A 24,539-nucleotide genomic window follows, 5' to 3' on the forward strand; every position below is an offset into this window, starting at 1 on the left:
TCTTTCTGCATGTTTCTCCACTGTCTCTGCCTAATTGTCAAGACAAGGCAAGTTTACTTGTGTAGCACATTTCACATACAAGACAGTTCAAAGTGCTTTACGTCAAACATTAAAAGCAGTGTAGATGCGCACAGAAGAAGCATTAAATAAACTTGAAAAGAATTAAAAATAATAATAATAATAATAAAGACAGAAAATGGTGAAACAGAATAAGATAAAAAGCAGGAAATGAGAAATAAGCAAATCCATGCTATCAAATATTTGATCTGTCTTTGTTTACATAATCTATTCAACATATTACAGATGAAAATCACAAATAAATGTCCCACGAGGAATCTGTTACAGGGTAATACATTTAGTGTATTATAATAATAACATAAGCAGCACAAGGGATTTGATCTGGTTATTATGTTGCATCAAAATGAGTGTCTACCTGTAGCTCACATAATCATCTGGACACCCTGTCAAACACCAACACTTCTGTTTGTGATGCAGAGCATGGTGCTGAGGCCTCATATTTTCAATGTAGTTTGTAAGGTTTTAACCTCAGGAAATGCAGAATGGCGACGTCCCCTCTGGTGTACAACCAGAGTAAAAAAGAGGCGCAAGAACCATGAAACTCTGATTTTACTTACATTTCTTTTCTGTTTCCTTTTCCCCCTTTTTCTCACATTCCTCCACCAGTATATATAGGCTAGAACCATATCCATCAGTACCCAACACAGGAATGTATTCACAATTACAAACCTTTAAAACAAAAAATACAGCTTAACTCTAAATATGACTAAAAAAAAAAAAAATAAAAATAAAAAAAAAGACTAAATTACATCACGCCTTAGCCATTTACTTTAACAATCAAAACAAAAAAATACTAATCAAGAAAAAATAAAAGATATTCCCCACCCCCCTTCAGGCCATTTGGTTTGTGCCACCCAAACTAATTAAGCACACCAGGCCCTTGTCAGCAACATTCATGGGTGCACCTCCATAATACTGCTGATCTCCAAGATCACCTCAGAAAGAGAGATTGAGAGGTTAGAAGCAAACCAGAACATATACTAATGTATCATTCAACTAAATAGGATCCATCTTTAGTGAATACATACATCAACAGAAACAATTAAAGAAATAAATGGGTGATATGTACATGTCTGTATGTGTGACATGGAACAGCTGCTTGGTGAGGGGATGCCTGCATCTTTCTCACATAGTCCTTATAATCCTTTTATTTTTATTTGAATCATGAATAATTTCAAACAATCTGGTGAGTTAATTGTATAAGCGGCCTGCGAGGCCCGCTTCTTTGATCTGCAAAGTAACCTCTGCTCACAAAGCCACACATTGCTTAGGGGTAAACAGTGCAAGAGAATAATGATGAAAAGCAATGAGTAATCTTACCTTTAGAGTTGGATTTTATCACCTCCGTGCAGTTCAGCTCCCCCAGTTCTTGGTTGGTCATGTCTGACACTGTGCCCCAGAATGCAGTGCTGTAATGAGGAAAGAAAGCAAAGAGGGGCTCCTCATGAAAGAGGCCACAAAGATCAATACCAGATATTCAATTTAAAGACAGAGTTTGCCTGACTACTAATTTCTGGTGGCTGTGCTGAAAGTGAAACTAGTATGAGGGAAATAGGAATGATTTAGCACATTTATGAAAATCTAGCCTTCAAAATTTGAACTAATGAGATTATATGGAGGAAAATTCAGGGTTTTGTGAAGACAGCTTTGAATCAAACTAATTATACTGCATATTAAGGTACATTAGAAGTAAGAAATCACCGAAGTGTTGAAAGAAACTTACAAATAAGTCCTGTTTTAAATCCGATACTTATATTAAAAAAAAAAAAACAAACATTCATTTACACCAACTATCAAACAAAATAAAGGGAGGAAGGGAATTCAGAATATATAGGATGTTTTCAAACTGGCAGTCAGCTCTGTTTTTAAAACTTTTTTCTTTTGTACAAAAAGAAATAGAAAAAAAAACTGATATAACTTAGGGGATACTGACTTTTTATTGGCTCCAAAAAGCAAAATAGATAAGAAAGCCCGCAAACAAAATATCTCTGTGAGCATTTGACAAGAAAATGAATTCAGTCCAAGACATCTGGCAGACAAAATGTCTCTTCAGGTTTAAGATGGAGCTATTCCACTAAATGTGAACTAAAATGTCTTACCCAGTGAGGTGCATGGTGTATTTTGACTCCCAGATAACTGCAAGGGAAGAACGTGGGAGAGGCTGCGACTGGCAGCTAAACTCAAGAAAAAGGGGGATTAGCACATTGAAGGACAAGTCGGTAGAACAGAATGTAAAAAGTTTAGCAGAGATCCAACTAACTTATGATACAAATAAAGAGCAGAATAAACATCAGTTCAGTCTTGTTAAAATTTATGCAAATGTTTAATCATGTCTTGGCAGAGCAGTATTCAGTACAAACAGGATTCATTAACTTTTACAGAAGGCATGACAATGCAACACAGGGACAGTGACTGTAAATTATTTCAAAGTCTGAAAATAAACCAGATTTGAATTCAGGTTTGTTAAAATTCGGAGAAAAAACTGTAAACTGCAGAAGAATAGTGTAATGTTGTAGCTGTGCAAGACCATAGTAAGTAAGACAAGGAAAAGGCTGTGATAATCTCCTAAAAAAGAAAAAGCTATCTGATTCTTGAGAAGTATAAACATATGACGGTGGTACTGACAGACCAATTAGAGTTTAGTTTGAAATGTTTATGATACCATAACTGCAATGCAGTTTACAGTTCAAATGCTAGCATCAAACTAGCTTGTAATCGGTGCATTTTAGAAAATATGTAATAAATAAATGTTTCTTTGGTTAAAAGTAAGCATTAAAACAGGCAGATCATGCCAATTTAAAGAGTTAATAAAAACAAACAGTCAAAAGGAAGCCGATTTTTAAGTAACAACAAGCTGTATTACTTTAGCACTGCATACAGGATTTCAGTATTCCAGTCAACACAGTTTGCAACATGTTATGGGAGTGACTGAAAAGCCTTTTTGGGTAAAAGAGGCCAGAATTCAATTCAAGTCTTATTATAATATTCATATTTATACGATATAATTAATATTTGCAATGCACTAACAAAGTCTTTCAAGACAGAGTTTTGAACAGATAATTAGCAAAACAAGCTAACTAGCAATCGCTAACATTAGCAGGGAAATTAAGGATACACTCTCTTTTGATAGCCTGCAAAGTTCATATTGCACAACACATATTTTCCTTGGGATCATCTTTTGGCAATGTATTTATGGTCATTACACAGTTCTGTGCATGAGGAGGGAAGCTAAATAATTTGTGGTAGTGGTCTGTTGTAGTCATTCACTGACCAATGCAAGTGTGTCCAAAGATACAGATACTGTGTAAGAAGGAATGATTAGCGTAGTATAAAATATCCCCTGGCAATGCATTAAAAAAGGAAACAAAAATAAATAAGTATCTATAGTGTCAATTTACATTCATCATTGCGGTGTCTTTGCAGCAACAGAAGGGCTGTAAATAGATGAGCTTGTAAACTAATGAGGTTTCACACATGAGACGTGTCACCTTTCTCGCAGACCCAACGTGTAGCAGTTAACTGTGCATTGTGCAACTGCAGTAACCTCAGACAGTGTTGGTGAACATCAGTTACAGTTAATTAGAGGCTGATTCATACATCAGAAAGCCAACATGTCTGACATTTCATTTCTGTCCCGAGGCAATGCTTGGAGTGCCCATCAACAAACTTCAATCAAGTTTGAAACTAACTACTGTCTAAAGTCTATTCTGATAGAAGTGAAAATAACAGTGATTCATGTGCAATATATGATGATTTTAGCAATTGTTTTGCCCCTTTTTCTCACACTGAGGTATGTGGTGTTCAGAAACTCTTAACAAAAATGGACTATTAAAATGGTTCAAACGGGCTAAGATATCGCCAAAAAAAAAAAAAAAAAAAAAAAAAAAAAATCAGTTTTCATGCTGTTTATGTAAATGATATGATGAAATGATTTAATAATTTCTAATTTTCTTTAAGGAAATCTGGAAGTGAAGTAAAGATAATCCACCTTTAGAATTTAATTTACACATATTGTTAAAACACAGTTTAGTTTTCATGACTTTACAGTAACTTGTTATACACTTATCATGTGAAAATATGTATCTAATAAAGCACTTGAACAGTTCTTCAGTCATTCAAAACTGTGACAATCCTTTGATGGGGCCCATAAGAGGTAAGCAAGAGCATTCCTTTGCTCCAGACCTGGAGAATCTCACTAAAACCAAAATGGTGAAGAACTAATGAGTATTTCTAACCAGGGCTTTGTGTTTTTTCCATAAGTATGAAGGATTTTGATGTAGGGCCGAATCAAGTCGTTTAAGCCAAACAAATGCTACTGCCACTGAAGATCAAGTTAAATTGTTGAATTATCTGTACGTGTGATGTAGTGCTTCTTCCATTACACCCTCTCTGCTGCTTGGGAGGTCCTTACTGACTCCAAAGGCAGCTCATCTGAAAGATCCACTGGGTTGCTATAGGCCTGGATCTCATCCTCCCCATGTTGGTGCCTTGCAAAGTTCACAAAGACCTGAAATTTCAATGAAAAGAAGAACCTACTTAACAGCAAAGTCAAAATAAAGAAATAATAACACATGCGGCATTTATTAATAGCCTGTGGTCATTTCTTGATCAATCTCATTTCTGCCCCCTTCCCTTCCTTCCTTAAAAACTAAACAGAAATAGTGTTGCAGAGAACAGGGTACATGTGAATCAGTTGCCAGAGATGGGCTGTGAAGCATCCAGCAAGCGCCTGGACTCACACAGTGAATGTCAGTTTGACATCTTTGACCAGCTGAGAAAGAGAATAAAACAATCATTCTTCTCTCTGTGATGCCCGTTTAATGTCAGACGAAATCAATCCGATGGCTTTCATAAAAAGCAGAGTGCATTTCACTGCGCCGTAAACAGCAGCGCAGCGCAGGCTTTGCATTCCACCGGCATTAGCAGTAAAGCTGCACAAAAACTTTGACTCCGCAGAGAAAAAGCAACAAAGATGATCGTATAAAATGATAAGAGCATTGCTTTTACATTAAATGGATTTCATTGGCTGTGTGAATGCAAGAGGATATGTGATTTACTGGATTGCATTTAAAATTTCAATGGATTTAAAAAAAAAAAAAAGAGGGAGCAGAGGCATCCAGACCAATTCCATCAGAAAGCACTCAGAGTTTCTGTCAATTAAATGCTTTTTTTTTATAGCTACAAAATGTGCTCAAGTAAATAGTAAATAACAAATGCTACAAGGCATAAATAAACTGATTTAAGGATCAGTATTCTACTGGGCTTAGAAACATTGTTTTGCTCCTATGATGCTGAGATGATGCTCCAGGAATGAGAATCTATTTGAAGTGTTCGTCTCTAATTAACAAGTGACTACAATCGGAATATCATCAGTCAGACTATTTAATATTAATGTCTTTACGAGCATCAACAAACTTTCTTTTGTTCAACAAAGTGTTTTTTTGACATTTACTTAAAAATTGCAGTGAAGTTATTAAATATTTAGTGGGGAGAATGTAGATATTTGACTCTTCATTGTCATGGTTATTACGGCATATAAAAATGTATTTAGAACAAAGATTTTGATGCTTGGCAAGTACAAAATGAGCTTTTATGTCAAAATAAGCAAAAATTGGACAAGCGATTGTTACACTACATCATGGTTGCTCAGTGGGCCACAAAATGCCACAGCTTGTTCTTAAAGCACCAAACTTGCTAAAATCAGGTGATCATTTCTATGAAGGTCATATCAGTGGCCCCATTTTATTCTATACATTGATAAAAACAACATGTTAAACTACATTTGAGTTGGTTTCGTCAATCTTTCCGCTGTCAAAGCATTGCAATCAATCACTGTTCATCGAGTCACTAATGACTTGTGGCATTCAGAAAAATAGGATGTATTTTGTAGAGCTTAACTGGAAAACTGAATGGGAAGAGAAATAAGCAAATAAAATTTATTCATTCATTCTCCTGACCGCTTACTCTGATGAAGGGTTATGGGGAAGCTGGAGCCTATCCCAGCAGTCTCTGGGCGAAAAGCAGTATACACCTTGGAAAGCTCGCCAGTCCATCGCAGGACCAGCAAATAAAATTAACATGTATATTTGAAAACCATCCAACACCCACCCCATCACCACATACCCCCCCCAAAAAAACCCAAAAAAGAAAATTCTCTCGATTTTTGTTAAAGTAAGATTATTAAAATCCATCCAGTACTGAGCATCATAATTGTAATTCAGGCTTTTTTCCCCATTAAAAAAAAAAAAAAAAAAAAAAAAAAGGAAAAAAATCAAGGAAAGGCATGTTACAAGAGATTTATTGACTTGTTAGTCTGATAAAAAACATTAAAAGACATGTATTGCTATTCATGTATTCAGTATGTGAAATAGCTTCCCACCATTTCACTACCAATACTGGTTATGAAGATTTAACTGCTAAAAACATCGATCAGTTTGGCTGTAAAGCTCGTCGTTTTGATTTGGTACTTTATTAGACTTAGTCTCTTGCCTGCAACTGGTGCAAGGTTTCTCAATGAATTCATACTAAATTCTTGAAGGAAACAAAAAAGACCAAGAGGAATGCTTTATAAGCAGCACCTTTTGACCCTGCAGTATCATTGATCAATGGTAGGCTGACTGGTTTTGATCTGGTACAGGGATCACCATCTCCAGACCTCTTGATCAAGTGTCTTGCATGTTTTCGATGTTTCCTTGCTCCAACACCTGCTTGAAATGAATGGTGCGCTAAGATCTAGTACCACAAAGTCTCTACCATTGAGGGCAGAACTTGCTGCCATGACGATCATAAAAATGTAGGAGAACTTTGTTTATTGCAGTGTCACAAACATATAACTTTTAAATGTCACATTTTTTATGTTCTGAATTCAGGACTTTGTTTCTACATTTTCTTGCAGTATCAAACAAAAGAAAACACACAACAAACAAACACGGCTGTCCGTTAAGACTCCTGACTCACAGAAAACCACTTCGATATGCGGAGCTTCCTGAAAAAATATAGGCTGATGAAAGTTTGTGATGCTCGGGTATCAGAAAGTAACAGCAAGCCCATCTTGTAACTTCTGCACAAAGCCCAAGGCTAAAGTACGTTTCTGTGTGTGATGTCATACCATCAGCAGTGTGTATCAAGGTCAGCGCTGTCAAGGCATCTTGTCAGGGGAGGATGAGTAAGGGGATAAGAATGACAGTAGCAACAAATACACTCCCCACCCATCTCTCTTGGCCTCTGCCACTGGCTGATACTGCCTTGATATGCTGAGGCGCACACAGCATTTGCTATTTACGACCAAGGCTGTATAGCATTTCAACAGAATTTCTAACTGCTGTTTGTGGTGAAGTTTCAGTAAGATCCCAAGTTTGAAAGTGCCTCAGTGGTGAAGTGTTTTTTGACTGAGAAAACCATGGCAAATTCAACTTGTGCTCTGAGCTGGGATTATTTGCTAATGTTCGCTTTCTGTATTTAGCTAACCATCCATTCATGAAGTGAACGTCATGCACCAGTGCAACTGAGTGGCATTTTCTTAATAACAGATGGATACAGGCATTAATTACATTACAGAGGGTGCATTTGGGTGTTTATTTGCTGCCCATTGAGGCATAACACGGGGGGGGGACGCGAATCACCCAATTAACCTCTGGAATATATAAAAGTTCTTGTGTGAGTTAAATTTATTTCCTTTTTTTTCTCCCATTTTAACATTAAGTAGATGTTATCTGCATGTTCATAATCTGCCATTATATATATATCTATATATTTTTTTTATTATTTATTTATTAATTTTTTTTATAATTCTTTTTTTTTTTTACATCATTGTATTATTCCAATATGTAATAAAATTGTAGTTTTAATATAGTCAATTTATTGTTGTTCACAATAAACTAGGGGTAGGAAAATTACATTGAAAAATCAAATATCAGGACTTTTTGGTTCATAATTTTAAAATAGATTTTTTGTTAAAAAAAAAAAAAATTAAAAACAAATAAAAATAATCCATTACTAAAATTTTGTCATTTTTATAGTTTTTATTGATCTTTTTAATAGTCTTCTATTATTATATTTATAATTATAATTAAATTATTTAGGTATTATAGCAGCAGAATGATGGTCTGGCCACTGCGTCGTTTTTTTCTACCTGAAATCAAGAAAAAGAACGAGCAAAAAAAAGTACCCTTTTCAAGTACCCCCTGAGGTAGATATACCTCCATTTGAGAAAGCTTTGCTGACGGACACCTAATTATATACAAACAGAATCTACTCTCATTTGTTTCATTTGATGAGGTTAGTGTCAACATAAGAGATAACATGATAAAAACATGCTAAAAATAAAATAATAATAAAAGACTGCACTTAAACAAAAAACTGAAAGTACTGTAAAAGAGAACTTGTGTTTTTTTTCTTTTTAAATCTGCTCTGCAGCACCTTGGTGATCAGCAACCAACCCCTGAACCCCTGGCTGTGTGGATCAATATTAATTGCAGTGCAAGTCTGGTGTTATACTATAGGTCAAGGCTCCTCTCTATAAATCACCAAATGAAAGGTGACTGTCTGGATCTCCACAGGTTTTCTCGCCCTCCTGCTCCATGTTTTAATACTGTGACCTCACAGTCTAAGTATGATTTATTTGCTGCATCTGATCTGGTAAATACTGACCCAGGCAGAATGTGGGGCAAGTTGACACTGAAGTTAAAAGAGAACTATACAAGGTTAGAAGTTATATGCGGCTGAAACACCAGAAATCTGCAAAATAAAAACAGCATTCTGTTAAAAATCCTTTAGGAGTTGTAAAGTCCGTGACTCTTACTTAAAACATTTAGGTTTTCATCAATCTTTTTATTCTTTAAATGGAGGTCTGAGTGCCTTCTGAAAGGCATATTTTACATTAATAATGCTTCCAAAGAGGGCTTAATGTTGAATTATGGGCTATCCACATGGGGATCATGTTAATAAAACCTTGATAATGAGATTCTTAATATATCTGTAGTATATGCCATCATTTGAATAAAGCAGTGTGAGTACAAATGACTCCCATCTGTGTGTGTTTTTCCTTTCAATGTTTTTCTCTCCTCATAGCAAAGAGGACTGATGACCTTTGTAGAACACTACGAGAGGTCATTTTCACCTCCCGCCTGGTCATCTGCTGCTGAGCTAATAGAGGGTTTGCAAGACCAGACATACCCACATTCACCACTGAGTGCCTGGTTGTACTAGGTCCCAGGGGCCACGAGGAAAATACAAGGTGAAGACAGTCCACAACACGCAGAACTATTTCAACTATCAGGTGGAGCACATGGGCAGGAATGAAAAAAGAAAAGAAGGCATTGGCTGTGGGAGCGTTTTATATATCAGTCCAGATGTGAAATCAATACTAGGAGCCAGCAGGTCACCCATCTTAACCATAAAAACTAAGAATTTTCCATATCTGGCAGTCTGACAGTCTTAATGACAACAATGTGTAGAGAACAATAGACCTTTAAATGTTACCCAGAATCGAATAGAATTATTAAATTAGAGCACTTAAATTGCGTGATGTATGTATTGACGGCTAAATGATCCATTAAACTGAGCTGCTATTACACAGAATTACAATGTAGGATTGTAAAATTGTCATCAATTCAAAATTGCCCTTGTCAAAGGGGAACATTAGAGGCAAATTGTCTCTCCTTTCTTAAGCTAACACAGGCTAAATCCAATGTTTATCTTTGAAGCACGAATGAAAATTATTCAACAGTTCGAGCACGACACCATTTGTCTGTCATAATATACAACTAAAACCTTCCTGGAGGTGTCTGGCACTGACACATGAGTTGGGATTATGGGAAATATCAACATTGATGCAGACGCGTGCGTGCTGATGGTAAGTGGATCTACGCCAGAAAAAGCAGAGAATGAGGTTTTCATAAAGAAAGGAATGAGTCAAGAAAAGGTCCTGAGATGGACTGGCGAGCTGTCCAGGGTGTAACCTGCCTTTCACCCAAAGACTGCTGGGATAGGCTCCAGCTTCCCCGCGACCCTTCATCAGACTAAGCGCTTAAGATAATGAATGAAAAGACAAAAGTCTGCATCTATTATGTATCCACAGTATATCTCAAAGTCCGAACTGGACTGTATGCAGGACTCTAATGCTGTTCATATAGGCAATTGTCAAACTTTAATAAGTTACATACTGCATGATGCCACATATTTGCTATTAATGCGGCATGCTGGGATTTTGAGGAAGAGGGTGTGAAAATCAAACGCTCCTTGTAATTTGAGTTTCTTAGGAAAAGGAATATTTTTAAATAACACTGCAATTTCATAGGCAGCTTTGTCACGCATGACACTAATGTGTAAAATAGAGTAAAAGAAACAATTAATATAGCGTGTTGGCAGTTTAAAAGTTTCAGAAGAGCACTGAAATGTATCTCACCTGATCCAGAGTAGTCTGAGACACGGAGTAATCGTCCACACCCAGCCTCTGCTGATGGCTGGCGAACTGGCTGAAAATGGATGCTAAAGCTCCTTCTGCATATGGGAGCTGGTACTGCAGTGTGTTGTGGTGTTTCTCCTTGAGAACGCTGCCTGGGAAAGTCTGCTGGACGAAGTCTTCGACTGGCTTCAGCTCAGGAGGAGAGCCGCCGACCTTCACAATCACTGTGTAGCCGTCACCAAATCTAGAAGTGAAGCCATCATCGTTAAGCATTCAGTCCAAAACAAAAACTTGCAAACAAGCAAGAAAGGGCCAAACAGCTCACAGCGTGTGATCTACATAGTGACCTCTTTTTTTTTCCTTTTTTCTCTTTCTTTCCTGTGATCATGGCATGGTGTCATGAGCAACAGGTGGTCCAATTCCAGCAAAATTGGGCAGTAAATTTGAGAGATACAAATTAAATATTCAAAATATAATTGCTCCCAGCTATTTTAAACTTCAGGCATGTTAAGAGCTGTAGGAAAAGAGGAGATAGACCCAGCTGAAAGCCAAAAACAACTTGACACTGATCAAAGAAAAACGTTTCTAGTTGAAATACAAGCAGAAACTGACACAATCAGCTGTACCGACTATAGATTGACATTAACTGTGCTCACTTAAAAGAGACACATTGGTTGTGCACTCTTGCTGCAACAGAGTAATGGCTTATGAATTATAAAATTCTAATAAAATGGAGACCAGTATTTTTGTATGAGTCACATTCTTACCTTGTTGTGTTGTACATCACAAAATATTCACAGGTCAACTGATTGCTTTGATGTTTGAATGCATTTTTACATGCTTTTAATGCCTCCAGTTTTAAAAGTTTCCACTTTGCTTTAAACAACAATTGGAAGTAGTTTTTAACAAACCAACTCAGCATCATGTGATAGAAACACACTAACAGGAAAAAACGATTGCACATTAATCTGCTAAAAGGTACAGACACTGAGTTTTACTCGAGGAGTAGAGAATAAAATTGAAATTGGGGAGATTCAGGATTGCTTTGATTTCTCAAGAACATATAAAAAAAATACTTTTTTAGATTTTTATAACATTAATAAATGAGAGCTGTTGAGTTTTATGGTGAAAGCTGAATTTACATGATAGAGCAATCCGTACTGTAAAAGTTGCCAGAGGTTGGTAACTTTTTAGGTACATGCATCATTTTGAAGTGAAATTCTTCAATAGTGTACATTCCAGTAAGAAGGTACTTCAGCCCTGTTTTGCTCTGTGTGAAGTGTTTTTTTTAAGTTGTTAAAAAAATGCACAGAGCAAAAAATAATTCCTAGTTTTTCAAAGTTTACAACTACAAAAAGATCATTTCGGTCCATTGAAAATTCTAATCACCCCAACTTATCCAATCAGTTTCAAGTGGAAGGAAGTATGTATCCAATCAAGAAGTGGTCCAAACCTTTCAATGAGCTGATTAACAGAAGACAGGAAAATAAAAGCATTTATATGTGCATTCTGATGGTTTCTTTCTGCAAATGCACAAACCACCTGGGGGCTAGAGCGTTAATTTAATGCGTTTCAGGGAAGACTTGGAAAAATACCGACAACAGGAAGTCAAAGTAGAAATCTGGCCAGTGTACACTGGTTATAAAAACTGAAAGTATTGAAGATTATTGCGCACCTCAGAGGGGAAAAGGCTTGAAATAAAAAATGGTTCAAACATCTAAAATTGAACAAAATCTTCATCTTTGTCCACTCCAGAATTGCACATGTCAAAAGCTTTATAATTGTGTGAAATCATTCCATTATGTGAAACGCACAACTGAGTGATTGGATCAGTTTATGTAGCGTCCATATAAATATGTGAGCTAGAATCTTTGTTCAGATTTTTTTCAAGCAACGTTCGTCCATGTAAACACAGTTAATGATGGATATGTGGATGAAAAGTACATCATATGAATACGTTTCACTCAACTGTGATCATATTTTACAATATGTGAAAATGTGCCCGTTGTAAATCTTTACAACACAAACATAATTCTTTTCATAAAATATTGTCAAAACCTAAAATGAAGCTTAGTTAAGCACAAAAGCTAATTAGCATTCTGCATCTCTGAATGTGTGCTATGTCTGTTGAGCACAAAATAAAACCCTGTGCCTTGTTATTCTGTCGTTAGCACTCTTGTGACCCATTGTTTTCTGCCTAATTAATTCCCTAATGTTGGATTTACTCTCAGAAATGTCCATTGTGGCTGGTACTGTGCAACATGCAATGAGTTAGAGGCTCCCATAGTGGCAATTAGAGATATGGTGAATACACTGCAGGCTTACATGATCCCAAAGGGAGTGAGAGAGGAAGTGGAGCTCTGCAACAGAGAAGCGAAATGAACAGACTTCATGGGCGCATGGGCTGCTTGAAGTTGAAGAACCGCGGTGGACATATAATGAATCTTTGCACTGAGTATGGGAATTATCATTTAACACTTATTTCTATTAATAAAGTACAAGTGGACTTTATGCTCCTTTTAATTCTTGAACTATGAAAAGCTAGAAAATATTAAGTGATTTTTGTCCCAGCCATTAGCCATTTATGTAAAGAACACAGATAGCGACTCCTCCAGCTGCAACAGGTACATCCTTAATGAACAGTCATTAAAGCTTCTGTTTTCTGCGACAAGCTAATTGACTGGTACATGTTAGAATAACACACCGATAATTTGGCTGATCCATATTTACACAGTGACTAGCATGTGGACTGTGATTTCTTCTGGTGCTACTTACAACAGGTGGCAAGCGCCTACCCATTGAACACTTCTGCTGCAAATCTTTGTGTGGCTGGTACGAATCAGCAAGATACCTCCTCTCACGAATATAGTCAGCAAGAAATGGTACATGTATGTGTTCACATAACACCTGCAAGCACATGTAAAACCTAAGCACCTGTACTGCTTTGCAGGGTTGCAAGCAAAGAGGAGATTGGTGCAAATTTGTGACATTCAAATAAGAAGATAATGCTTTACAATCTGTTGCACATTGCAGAAACATACATTAAAGCTTCTTGAAAAAAATTCCCTCTCCATTATGCAACAAAATCTTGAATATCGATGTGAAATTTGTACCATCATCATACTTTAAATCCTTTTAGGATTTTGTGAAATCCAGTGAGGCCACTGTGTATCAAATATACGTGAGACACTAAATATAACAAATTCTGCCAACACAGGATTAACATTAGAATATAAAATATTTCAAATCTTGTCCCATTGACAAACAGTTACTTGTTATGTGAAGATGGAGCATTATATTAATGCTACGTGAACATGCAGTTGCTATATGTACCATTGTGTTTGCTGTTTTAACTTCTTCTGGACTGTGACAGCTACATGTTATGCCTTATTGAAAGAATATTTTTGGTTATTTCTTCACTGAATAACACTCCTTTTAAAAAGAGGCAGTCACTGAGATAGTTTTGACTTAGGTATAGATATGGAAGCTGAGAGTGATCGTTTTACCCTTTTTTTTAAATTTTTGTTGTCAGTGGTTGTCCTAAGATAACGGCTTAATTTTCTCATTATCTCGAGATAATGAACAGATTTTCTCATAATCACAGGATAATTATCTCATTATCACAGCATAACAAACTTTGTTTTCTCGAGATAATGAGATATTTATCCCGTGATCTCAAAATAACGGTGTTAAAAAAACAACAAAAAAAATACATACAACTACGACTGTTCTCAGCTTCTGTATATAAGCATATGAGCTACTTTATTTCGTTTAAATTGGATTTTACTTTTGGTTTTGGTCAAGTGGCAGCATCTGGCGATTAAATGTGAAGCCAATGTGTAAAAGTAAGTTTAGAGGCAATTTAATCTCGAAATTCGGCATAATGTAGACAACCGTGGTTTTTAGCCAGCTAGCTTGTGCCCACCTACCTCCATTAACTCTTGGCTATAGAAAGACTGGAGTTTGATAGACATCAATTTCCCACCCGATGCTCACAGCCCCCCCCTCTCAGCTCCACCTTTTTGCCCATTTTTTTTAAAAATTTATTTTCCAGGAGAGATGGTATGCACGACAGTGCAAAGATGGCGACAATGGTAACCCAATGAGTTTCAATTCAGCTCTTCAGAAACGTACTTGTGACATCACAGAGGCTAAGTCTATGGTTTCGGCCTTTTAGTTTTGCATCTGATGTGTTTGCAGTCCGACTGTGCTTCTGTAGTGCAGCACAGATTTAGGTAACGCATTTCATGTTTATGTCAACACTAAATGGTTTTAAAACTTGCAACCTTCTGGAAATGCGTCCATACTGAAGCATCATTTCACATTTCCTCTCTTGTACAACTTCATACTATGTTTGTATTTCTTTTTTTTGTATGATGCAAGAGTAACCAAAGACCACAGCCAAAATGTCATAGCAGTTCACACAAATCAAGTTTAATTCCTTATTCAATAACCATAATCGCCTTGTTTGTTAAGGCTGCTGGCTTTGGAGATTTCCTTTGTTCCAACAGTGGCAAAGCTCCACCAACATGCAAAAAAACATTTCTGCATGAAATCCAATAAGGCAAGGAAGCGTTGAGGTGGAATGGTTGGCAGGTTTTGGGGGAGAATGTTGGTAATGAAAGGCTGCTTGTCAGTGACAGTAAAAAAGGCCTTATCAATTAGCTTCCCCTCATACTCTCCCCCCGCCTGTCTTATTTTCTTTCTTTCTGCAGCAACATGAGAACCTCAGGCAGCACTTTCAGAGAAATATCTTTCTTCCATATGTTCATATTTTGCTCAGCCTCTGTATCCACAACAAAATAAGTTAATTTGTCCTGGATACACTATGTAGGGGAAAGTAAGCTTGGATCTTAATGTATTAAACCTGAACTGCTCTCAGGGTCATATTAATTACATCTCATGTTTGAAACCGTGAATTAAGTTTTAAATGGTGATTTCAAAAACAATATAACATGAAAATCTGCAGAAAATTGGGCATGAATTTAGCCTTAGAAAAAAAAAACCAAAAAAAAAACAGTGACTGAATGATATTTATAGTCATGACCACACACACCGTCTTGGCTAATCCTTTGAAAAGTATTTTACATTACAGATATGATACAGAAGCTCAACACAGCATGGCAGAGCCAGTGTAATTTCTGTGGTGCGGTTTTCTCTTCTTCATTTTCATTATTCTACCTCAATCTTCTCCTTCACTCTGGTCCACTGGAAAATCGTTCTTCCATGTAATTTAAAACAAACAGCCAGGCACAGATAAGGGCATGACAGGCAGAACATAATTTGACTGCCTTCCTTCATCAGAGGAAGCTTAGAAAGGTCACCCTCACCGCTTCCAAACCTTGTTTGTTTACACACAGAGGAGGGCGAATGCAGGGCAAAGGGTCGCAGTATGGCTTGGGTAGTCTGATTCTTTGATGAGGCAGGAAGCCATCTAAAAAACCTCCTGAATTCCTGTGGGGTGTGCTAACAGAGCTCTGTCGGGGGATCTACCAGCAGTGTGAGGTAGGATAGATAGGCAGATGGGTGTATGAATCGAGGTGAATCGGTACAGGATGGTTTTGGAATGTAAGAGAGCAAAACATTTGTCATGTTTGATCAAAATTCCAAATGATCGTCAAAGTGTGTGTCTGTGTCTGTATGCTAATAGAATATACACTAGATAAAAGCTGGGCAACAGTGGTTCTCGAGAGCTGCAATGCTACAGCTATTAGGAGTTTCCCTGCTTCAACACATCTGACTAGTCGATGAGTAAGTCGCAGATTTGTGCTGCATAAGTCTGCTCATTAAACCAAAGTCAGGTGTGTTAAAGCAGGGAAACTCCTAACACTTGCAGGACTGTGGCCCTCGAAGACTAGAGCTGTGCATCTCTTGTTCTAGAAACACTAACGTTACTCAGTATGGTTAAAAATACATTTCAGTTGTGCTTTGGACATAGCTCGAGCTAGCACATGACCTAAACCACTGTCCCTTTTTGCAGTATAAATGCACAAGAGAAATTATTCACCTATGCATGTCCTGATGCTGCAGTGAACTATAGATTGCATGAGTTACAGTGTTCAAAAAGACCCAGAAGAGGTGTGCTCCAATCTTTTTCCTCTTTCATAGTTTAGGATCAGAACTTCAGAGCAACATCCGGCAATGATCCAAACTTAAAACTGTCAGGGCACCATGTGTGGTAGATGTTAGGTCTGCATGATGAAATGGTAGCATCACATCTCAGTATGATGCTAGAATGAAATGCTTGTAAAGGTAATGCATTTTTGTTTCAAAACCAAGATTTGTGTCAAGCTTTAGTCAATATTCAGTGCCAAACTGATTGTGGCCTTAGCGACTCTTGTAATGCTATGTTACAGCAATAATGACTCAAAGAACAACATCTGCTCTTGTTTCTAGACAGATTAAGATGCACTTAAAGGTAGAGTATGTAAGATTTTCAATATGTTCAAAATAAATTAACTAAAAAAAATAACTACAATCATAATTAGATAGTTTTTTTGTTTGTTTTTTTTAAACATGTAGGTTCCAGTCTGTCCATATTTGATGCATTATTAAATTACAAGTTTAATTAATGACAAAGACCCTTCTTGAATGTTTTCTGACCAGTAAAAAAAAAGTACTTTTTTTTCCACCAGTAGGGTGAGTATAAGCCCATTTATTGCAGAGCGGCTCTGAGCTACAGCTCACAAGCGATTCCTGCTCTCATTGGAGCTGGCAAGGAGGAGGCGGGAATTTTGCTCATTACTGCCAACCTGTGGTCGTTTGTGGAGGTAGCAGTTTTGTGGTTTTGCTCATGACCTGGTGTTTGCCACCTGGTGGTGGAAAGAATTGCCTTGAAATCTTACATACTCTGCCTTTAAGCTTAATTTACAGGGTGTTTGCATGCCTTATTACAAGACCAAGATATAAATAAAGCTGAGTTGAGGATATAATACAGGCATCACATGGACTTCTTAAAATGTTAAGAAATATGCAGCAGTTTCCTGAGAAAAACTAATGTTGATGCAGTCTGCAAGCACAAATTAAGTAATGATAAATGCAAAAAAGTATAGAAGGATCAAAGTTTGAAATATATTAAGCTTTCAACAAGCTATCAAAATTAAAGATGTTGTATATTTTATGCCTGCTGAAAAGTATAGCACATCCAGTGTACCATCTGTATCTGTCAGTGTTCCATCTTAATTACACCTACGAAGCTGAGGCATTGCAAGCCACAAAGAGAATCATGTTGCCATCTATCTCTTGGGGGGTTGACAAGCACTTAAAAGCAGTAAAACTATTTAGTTAATAGCACACCTGCAGAGCTGTAGCACAGTGAGTGGGAAGTAGTTTATTGGACATCTCAAAATCAACTTCAAAGGAATTGATCCAAACTTTCAGACACCACTCTTGTAAAAAAAAAAAAAAACTCTGCTGCGTCCACAGCGCATTACCTTAATGCATTAAAGTCACTTTACACCCCACTTTTATATCATGACGTACTTTACGCAAGAAGATAAGACTCCAGGCTGTGGGGCTGTATTTATTCCCTACACCGAAGACAGGATATGAACGATATCAATCAGTGAAAAATCCCGCAACGGCAAGTGGGTGTCCTTCCTAACTGACAAGATTATAGGGGGAGCTTTGAAGCTGCTTTTATTGGCGCCTCTACTTCATTTCAGTTTATTTAACACCTGGGAGCTTTCATATGAGCACACCACTATACTAAAACCTCATTTATAGCCTTCTGTACATTTTTGCTTATTTATTTCCCTCTTTTTCTTTCAGCTATTCATAAATTCTTAGAGGAGCAACTGATTGGAAGGGGCTCGATACCAGCAACAGGAAGTTTTTATTTGCAGTCGAAGAAGACAACTAAGAGGGGTCCTAAAATGGGTGCCCTACTTCTAAGCATGTACTTCCTAAACCAAATCTTCAGCCACTCTCGAATGATAACCACTTCTCTCGTAGTGTAAATGGGCTATTTGGGCCCATTTAGGGCCTGACTGATACACAGAGGCATGGGTTGTTAAAGCAGAAGGACATCTCGGTGATAAAGACACAGTCGGCAGAGAACTAAAGGGGGCAGCACTAACAAGGTTTTGGATGGTTGGTTTGAAGAGTTTCCACTTGAAAATACAGCCAAGAAAGGAGGACAAATAAGGGTTTTATGGTGAGAGGTTTTTGAAGGAGAGCAGTAGTAGGAAGAGGTATTACAGGTCTTCTATATGAGCAATAGGGAGTCAAAATGTAACAGTTGCCCCCGTGGTGAGATTCTGCACTTCTTTTCAGGGGCTTGTGATGAAAACGCAACACAAACGTGGGGGGTGAGGGAGAAAAAAAAGTACCCCCTGCTCTGCAGGTCAGCCACTCATGCCGTGCGACAATGGTGTGCACCACCTGCCTCTATTGCAATGCTCCCCCCCAACCCCACACACCCCCTGCTGTCTGATGGAACCCTTCCCATCTGCAAGCAGGCAACAGCTTTTGCATTTGAGAAAAAAAATCATCTCTTTCGTTTTCACATTAAAGGACAGGATGAAAAGATGTATGAAACGCTCCTTTCTAGGGGTGGGAGTATGTGTGTGTGTGTATGTGTCAGTGCTGCATGACGGCACAAACATGCGGCGGAATAGTGACGAGAAAAGAAAACAGAGAAGACATTCCTTAATTGCCTTTTCAGTCATTAACAGGGTCCCACACCTCATGAAACATTAATTACACCAAACGCCGGTGAGATAGGGACGCTTAATTAGAAATTATTCACTGCGTGGCAAGAACTGAGCGATAGTATTTCAGCGGCGTGCAAATTGTCCGTGTGAAATCTAAAATAAAGCACGACAACAATCTGTGCAGACGCCATGCTTATCTGGTTTTCCTCTCGCTGCCTTGTCTTGTGTAGTGAGATTCTCTTGTACCTGATAGCAAGTGGAGTGAAGTAGGACACGTGTTAACCTGCCGTTCCCCTCCCATGTTCGCTGCTCCACCCCCATCCCATCAAAGCCCCCACACAACTCCAATACCTACTGCGTGCTTCATAAATTATTTACAGCACCTCGCTCTTTCCCCTACTTTTGGGATGTAATTGACACAGAGAATCTGCCAATTATCCCAACATCTGGGAAGGACTGATTAGCACATCCCTCTCCCCCTTTAGTCCTTCACTTTTTCAACCCTCCCTCTTTTTATAGCACAGTCTACAGTAAAGTCTGTCTTTTATCTCTCCACAGCAATCTAAAAGCCAAGTTATTGACATGACATTAACGCTCTAGATTGGAAATCTGTCGCCCCCTCCTTGCTGGTCCAGGCGCCACCCCTAATCCCCTGCACAACGTGAAAAATGGTCTGCCCCACCCCCTCATCCCAGAAGTATTGATCCTACTCTCCACATAGCTATTGCCACAACATGTCAGGAATGTTGCTGTCGCAGGTGTATATGTGTGTGTGTCATGTCCTTCCTGTTACACACTCACACAAAGGAATGGTGATAATGTCAGCAGACTGTACCTAAGGTAATAGATTGGCCTCACTGTTACAGGTAGGGAACAGTAGTGGCCTAGGGGAAATGTCACATGCATATCAGAGTGTGGACCAAAGTGCTAAGAGTTATCAGTGGGGGAGGGAGGGGTGTCTGTGATGCAGATGTACCAAAACGCATTAGGGACATACAGAGTCTATTAAGACTAAGAATTAGATCAGTGACGGTGGAAGCAGAATTTATTGGTCTGGAGAGACCCAAATGTGAGAGATGAAAGATTTGGGGTATTAACCCCCGAGTCTGCAGATCCAACTATAATTTTTCATGTCAAATCAATACAATGAGATGATTTGTGATTAAAATAAATAAATAAATAAATAAATAAATAAAAACATCAAGTTACACACACTTTTACCTTTCATAGGTGAGCCTGGAAAAGTACATTTGTTTGAACAATAACAGCAGTAAACAATGTAAATTCCTTTGCACAACACTGATAATGCTATCATGGTATAATAATGCATTTACAACCTCTCAATAAGCAATGCCCTGGTATAGTTTAATGGTACAGAACGCTGAATATGTTAAAATAAATATCTAACTTTATAGCCCCACTCAACTAAAATTTAGGCAACAAACCCGTTTAGCATGTTAAGATGTTTAAAGAAAAATATTCAAGTCATATCTTAAATAAAATTTACCATCAAAGCTACAGCTGGGGATTTCTGCTCTTATTTGTATTACATGTGGAACATCTGTTCTTTAGGAGGAACAGCAAGCAGTTATGCTGCAGATAAGTGAAACAAAGTACAGAGATTAAATTCTCACCAAATGTTGACACTGTTAAATCTAGGTTAAAAACATTTCCTTTGTCATGTGCCGATGCATGACGTCTGCACAGTAACTTTTAATTAATCTTCCTTTTAATTATTTTATTTATAATTTTATTGTTATTTTGCTATTTTTGTGTTGTCTTTTATGCTTTTTTATTTTTTTATTTTTTATTTTTTTACACCATCTGTAATGCTTTTATTGTTTCATGTAAAGCAATTTAAATTGTCTTGTACTTGAAAGGTGTACAAAAAACAACAAGAGAAGTTGGTAGAAAATAGGTAAAGAATTCAGAAGACATAAAGCCATGTGACGAACTGGGGGCTGCAAAGTCACCCAAATCACTCGTCACTAGTCTTACGAGTCGGGAGTCTTGTGAACTTCTTCTGAGTGGGAGTTAGCCAAAACTAACTGGAGCTGCATTTCCATCACATTTTTTCGCAAAATAAAAGCGATATTTGTATATGTTATGACAAACAACCATTGCGATTTGCAGGATTTGCAGGCATTTCCATTCAACAGTGTTTAGCACATTAGCCTCAGTTTTCGTAAAATCTTACGAACTGAAATTGCAGCTTATGCAAGGTAGACATGTAGCATTATTTTACGGTTTTTAGTTGCTACGTAGAATTTGCTATGATTTTTGCTCTTATTTTCTAAAACTCAGAAATCTGCTGTTGTTCTCTCCACACCACACCATCTTTACCAGAAATTAACTGATCATGACCCCCACATCACATTTGGGGACATTCATTCATTCATTCATTTTCCGAACTGCTTATTCCAATTCAGGGTCGCGGGGAAGCTGGAGCCTATCCCAGCCGGCTTTGGGCGACAGGCAGGGTACACCCTGGACAGCTCGCCAGTCTACACACAGAGAGACAAACAACCACTCACGCTCACACTCACTCCTAGGGGCAATTCAGAGTGACCAATTAACCTATCATGCATGTGTTTTGGAAGGTGGGAGGAAGCCGGAGTACCTGGAGAGAACCCACGCATACACGGGGAGAACATGCAAACTCCACACAGAAAGGCCACTGACCAAACCAGCCAAGGATTGAACCAGCGACCTTCTTGCTGTGAGGCCACAGTGCTAACCACTGCACCACCGTGCAGCCCCATTTGGGGACATGTATATGCAAAAAAAAAAAAATGTTTCCATTCCGGTTTTGTGTTATGTTTCAATATTAAAACATTTGATAAACCACCTCGTGAGAATGTAAAACTTTTTTCGCGATAGTTACAACTTTTTTTTCGAAAAGTAGGTGTTTCCACTAGCCATTTTTTATGGCGATATTTGGTTTTTGCAAAATTCCAGGTGCAATGGAAACGCACCTTATCAGGCTACTTGTAAGCAGTCAGGCACCTGGAAATAATTCTAGTTTCCTTAATTTATGAAAGTGAAAGAGCAAAAACATAATGGAGTTAAAAGCAAAATGGCTGAATTACTCCAATATCAACTGAATTTGGTAAAAGATAAAAGAAAAAAATGTGTATTAACCGGATTTTTCAAAACAGTATGTTGGAGTTTGTTTAGATTTGACTTAAATGGCACACCTTCAATGTTAAAATAGTTTTTTCTCTGGGATAAACATCAGTACAGATGGCATTACCTTATTACATACAGAATACACATAGAAAACCTCAGTGGGAAACAGATTTTTCATCTCAATTCAATAAACTTCATAGAATGTCTACTTATTTTGTTTCCTTGGTCTACATCTTTTACTTGATGATAAAAGAAGACTCATACCTGTTTTTCAGGTGCTGGATGCTGCCAAGACACTTGAAGCGACCATTTACCATGATGGCCATGCGAGTACAAAGCGCTTCACATTCCTCCATACTATCAAAGGAACAAAAAGGGACACTTTTTCAACTTGAATAAAAAACAATAACTTATTATGCTTGATGAATTTCCTCTTTACAAAATCTTATCTGAATAATGACGTGTTTCAAAGTTCTTTGAGATATTGCAGCTTCTCTTTAAGCTAACATGTACATTCAAGGAAAAGTTTATATATGGAAAGTCTGGAATTGTTCGAAACTGAACCATTTACACACCATTTTCCTACAATGAACCCATAAGAACCCAGTAAAACACGTACAGTTTTACTGAGACATTTGGCATCACTTTATGGTCCATATCTCATTGAACACAACCTTGTTTTAGTTCTCTGCCCCTTAATGGACAGAGAGAGAGAGAGAAACAGAAGACTACACTCTAAAAATTTTGATGTCTCACATGGTCATAAATAGTAAATATCCCTAAAAAAAAATCTTCATGTGTTATCTTACATTTTGTTTAAAAAAATTCTCTATCTAATCACTTTGGTGGGTTGGGTCATTATGGGTTCAAACGTAGGTATTAGCATTTAAATGTAAGCTTAAACAGAATAGGAGTAAGTTTTCATTGTCTCATTTTTCCCCATTTCAGTGGAGTTGAAGCCATTTATAGTCTAGGCAAAACATTTTTATGCCTTTCTGAAGAATTGTGCAATTAGGGTTATGACTTTGTAAAACCTGGTGAATTAGCCACATTACAAACATAACCACCTGGTCATGCCATGGACAATTGGATGCAGCTCTGCTGCCTGGGACAACAAATTACACTTTTACTTCTCCATGAAGGGAACAAACATAATGAGGAGGAAAATATTCCAAAAGAAACAGATTATTCATACGCACTGCCAGGAGTGCAAATGATTCGGTCTTGAAAATGTTAGCATAAATAACCAATTAAGTAAATTGTTAAATGTTGCATGTCATCATTTTGTTTTTATAGTTTCACCCGAAAAATTACAGTCAATTTTGTTCTACACTGATATCCGATGAAATTGAGAATACAAACTTAGAAAACTTCAGCTTGCTCCAGGAAGTGTTGGATAATGAAAAGGCTCCTGTACTGATATTGACATTTTCTTTTCTCAAAGAAGAAAGAAAAAGCTCCAGTCAGTCAATATGCCCTCACGCTTCATGAAAGCTTTATAGCAGCCAGTGTGTTCCTGGCACCCAATATTAACTGCCACTCTGGAAACAATAACTCTCAACCTAGTGTATCTCCAATCAATTATAATTACAATATTTATAGCTTGTGTTCATTTATGGACAAATTGGTTGCTCTGCTATCCTTGGTGAAGACTCTAAATATTTTGACTGAGTGAATCCATCAAAAAACAAATCAATAGATAATGTGATGTTGCACCTGTGTGATGTAAGAATGACAGAGCGGCCCTCTTTGATGACACTCAGGATACAATCCCACAGAAAGCGTCTGGCTTTGGGGTCCATCCCAGTGGTTGGCTCATCCTGCAATAAATAAAACAGTTTTCTTTCAGTTCAACCTCAGCATATTGTGTGAATGGACTTCACAGCAAAAAAGTGCACTAATGGTGGCAGTGTTTAGCACATGAGACATACATATGTTACAAAAGAGTACTTGAAGTATTTTTGCTTATCTTTTTAATCAATATCAACACAGTGATCAGTGCATTTGAATGACTGTCCTCCTTTTGACAGGTAAACCTAGAATATGCCATGATGCATTTTGTTCGTTCCAAGCATATGCAACATAGACCATGTGAAACAAATAGATCGAAATTTAAAAGCACGTTAAAATTAAGCACAAAGAGAATTTCAGCCCAAGCCTATGTACATATGATGATGCATACTGAAGCAAAGTCCAGTGCAACCAAGAGGCAACCAAGAGGCAACCTCCGGCGGATAGAAGTGAAGCCGATGCGGAAGTGTATGAAGCTGCAG

The 24,539-nt window shown here is 37.6% G+C and overlaps 1 protein-coding gene across 1 annotated transcript in view; it reads right to left on the reverse strand.

Annotated features, from left to right (window-relative positions):
* Window positions 1–4,456: 4,456 nt before the first annotated feature.
* Window positions 4,457–24,539, reverse strand: part of LOC306769368 (phospholipid-transporting ATPase ABCA1) — a gene marked incomplete at both ends in the record, with an annotated part of 181,952 nt that continues 161,869 nt past the window's right edge. Inside the window, 4 exons of the mRNA XM_079257951.1 lie at window positions 4,457–4,585; window positions 10,484–10,727; window positions 22,531–22,623; window positions 23,983–24,086. Of these exons, the coding sequence (XP_079114077.1) occupies window positions 4,457–4,585; window positions 10,484–10,727; window positions 22,531–22,623; window positions 23,983–24,086 (570 nt within the window). The remainder of the gene's footprint in view (window positions 4,586–10,483; window positions 10,728–22,530; window positions 22,624–23,982; window positions 24,087–24,539) is intronic.

The sequence above is a fragment of the Telmatherina bonti genome, assembly GCF_933228915.1.
Source record: "Telmatherina bonti genome assembly, chromosome: 18".
In the NCBI taxonomy this organism is placed as follows: Eukaryota; Metazoa; Chordata; class Actinopteri; order Atheriniformes; family Telmatherinidae; genus Telmatherina; species Telmatherina bonti.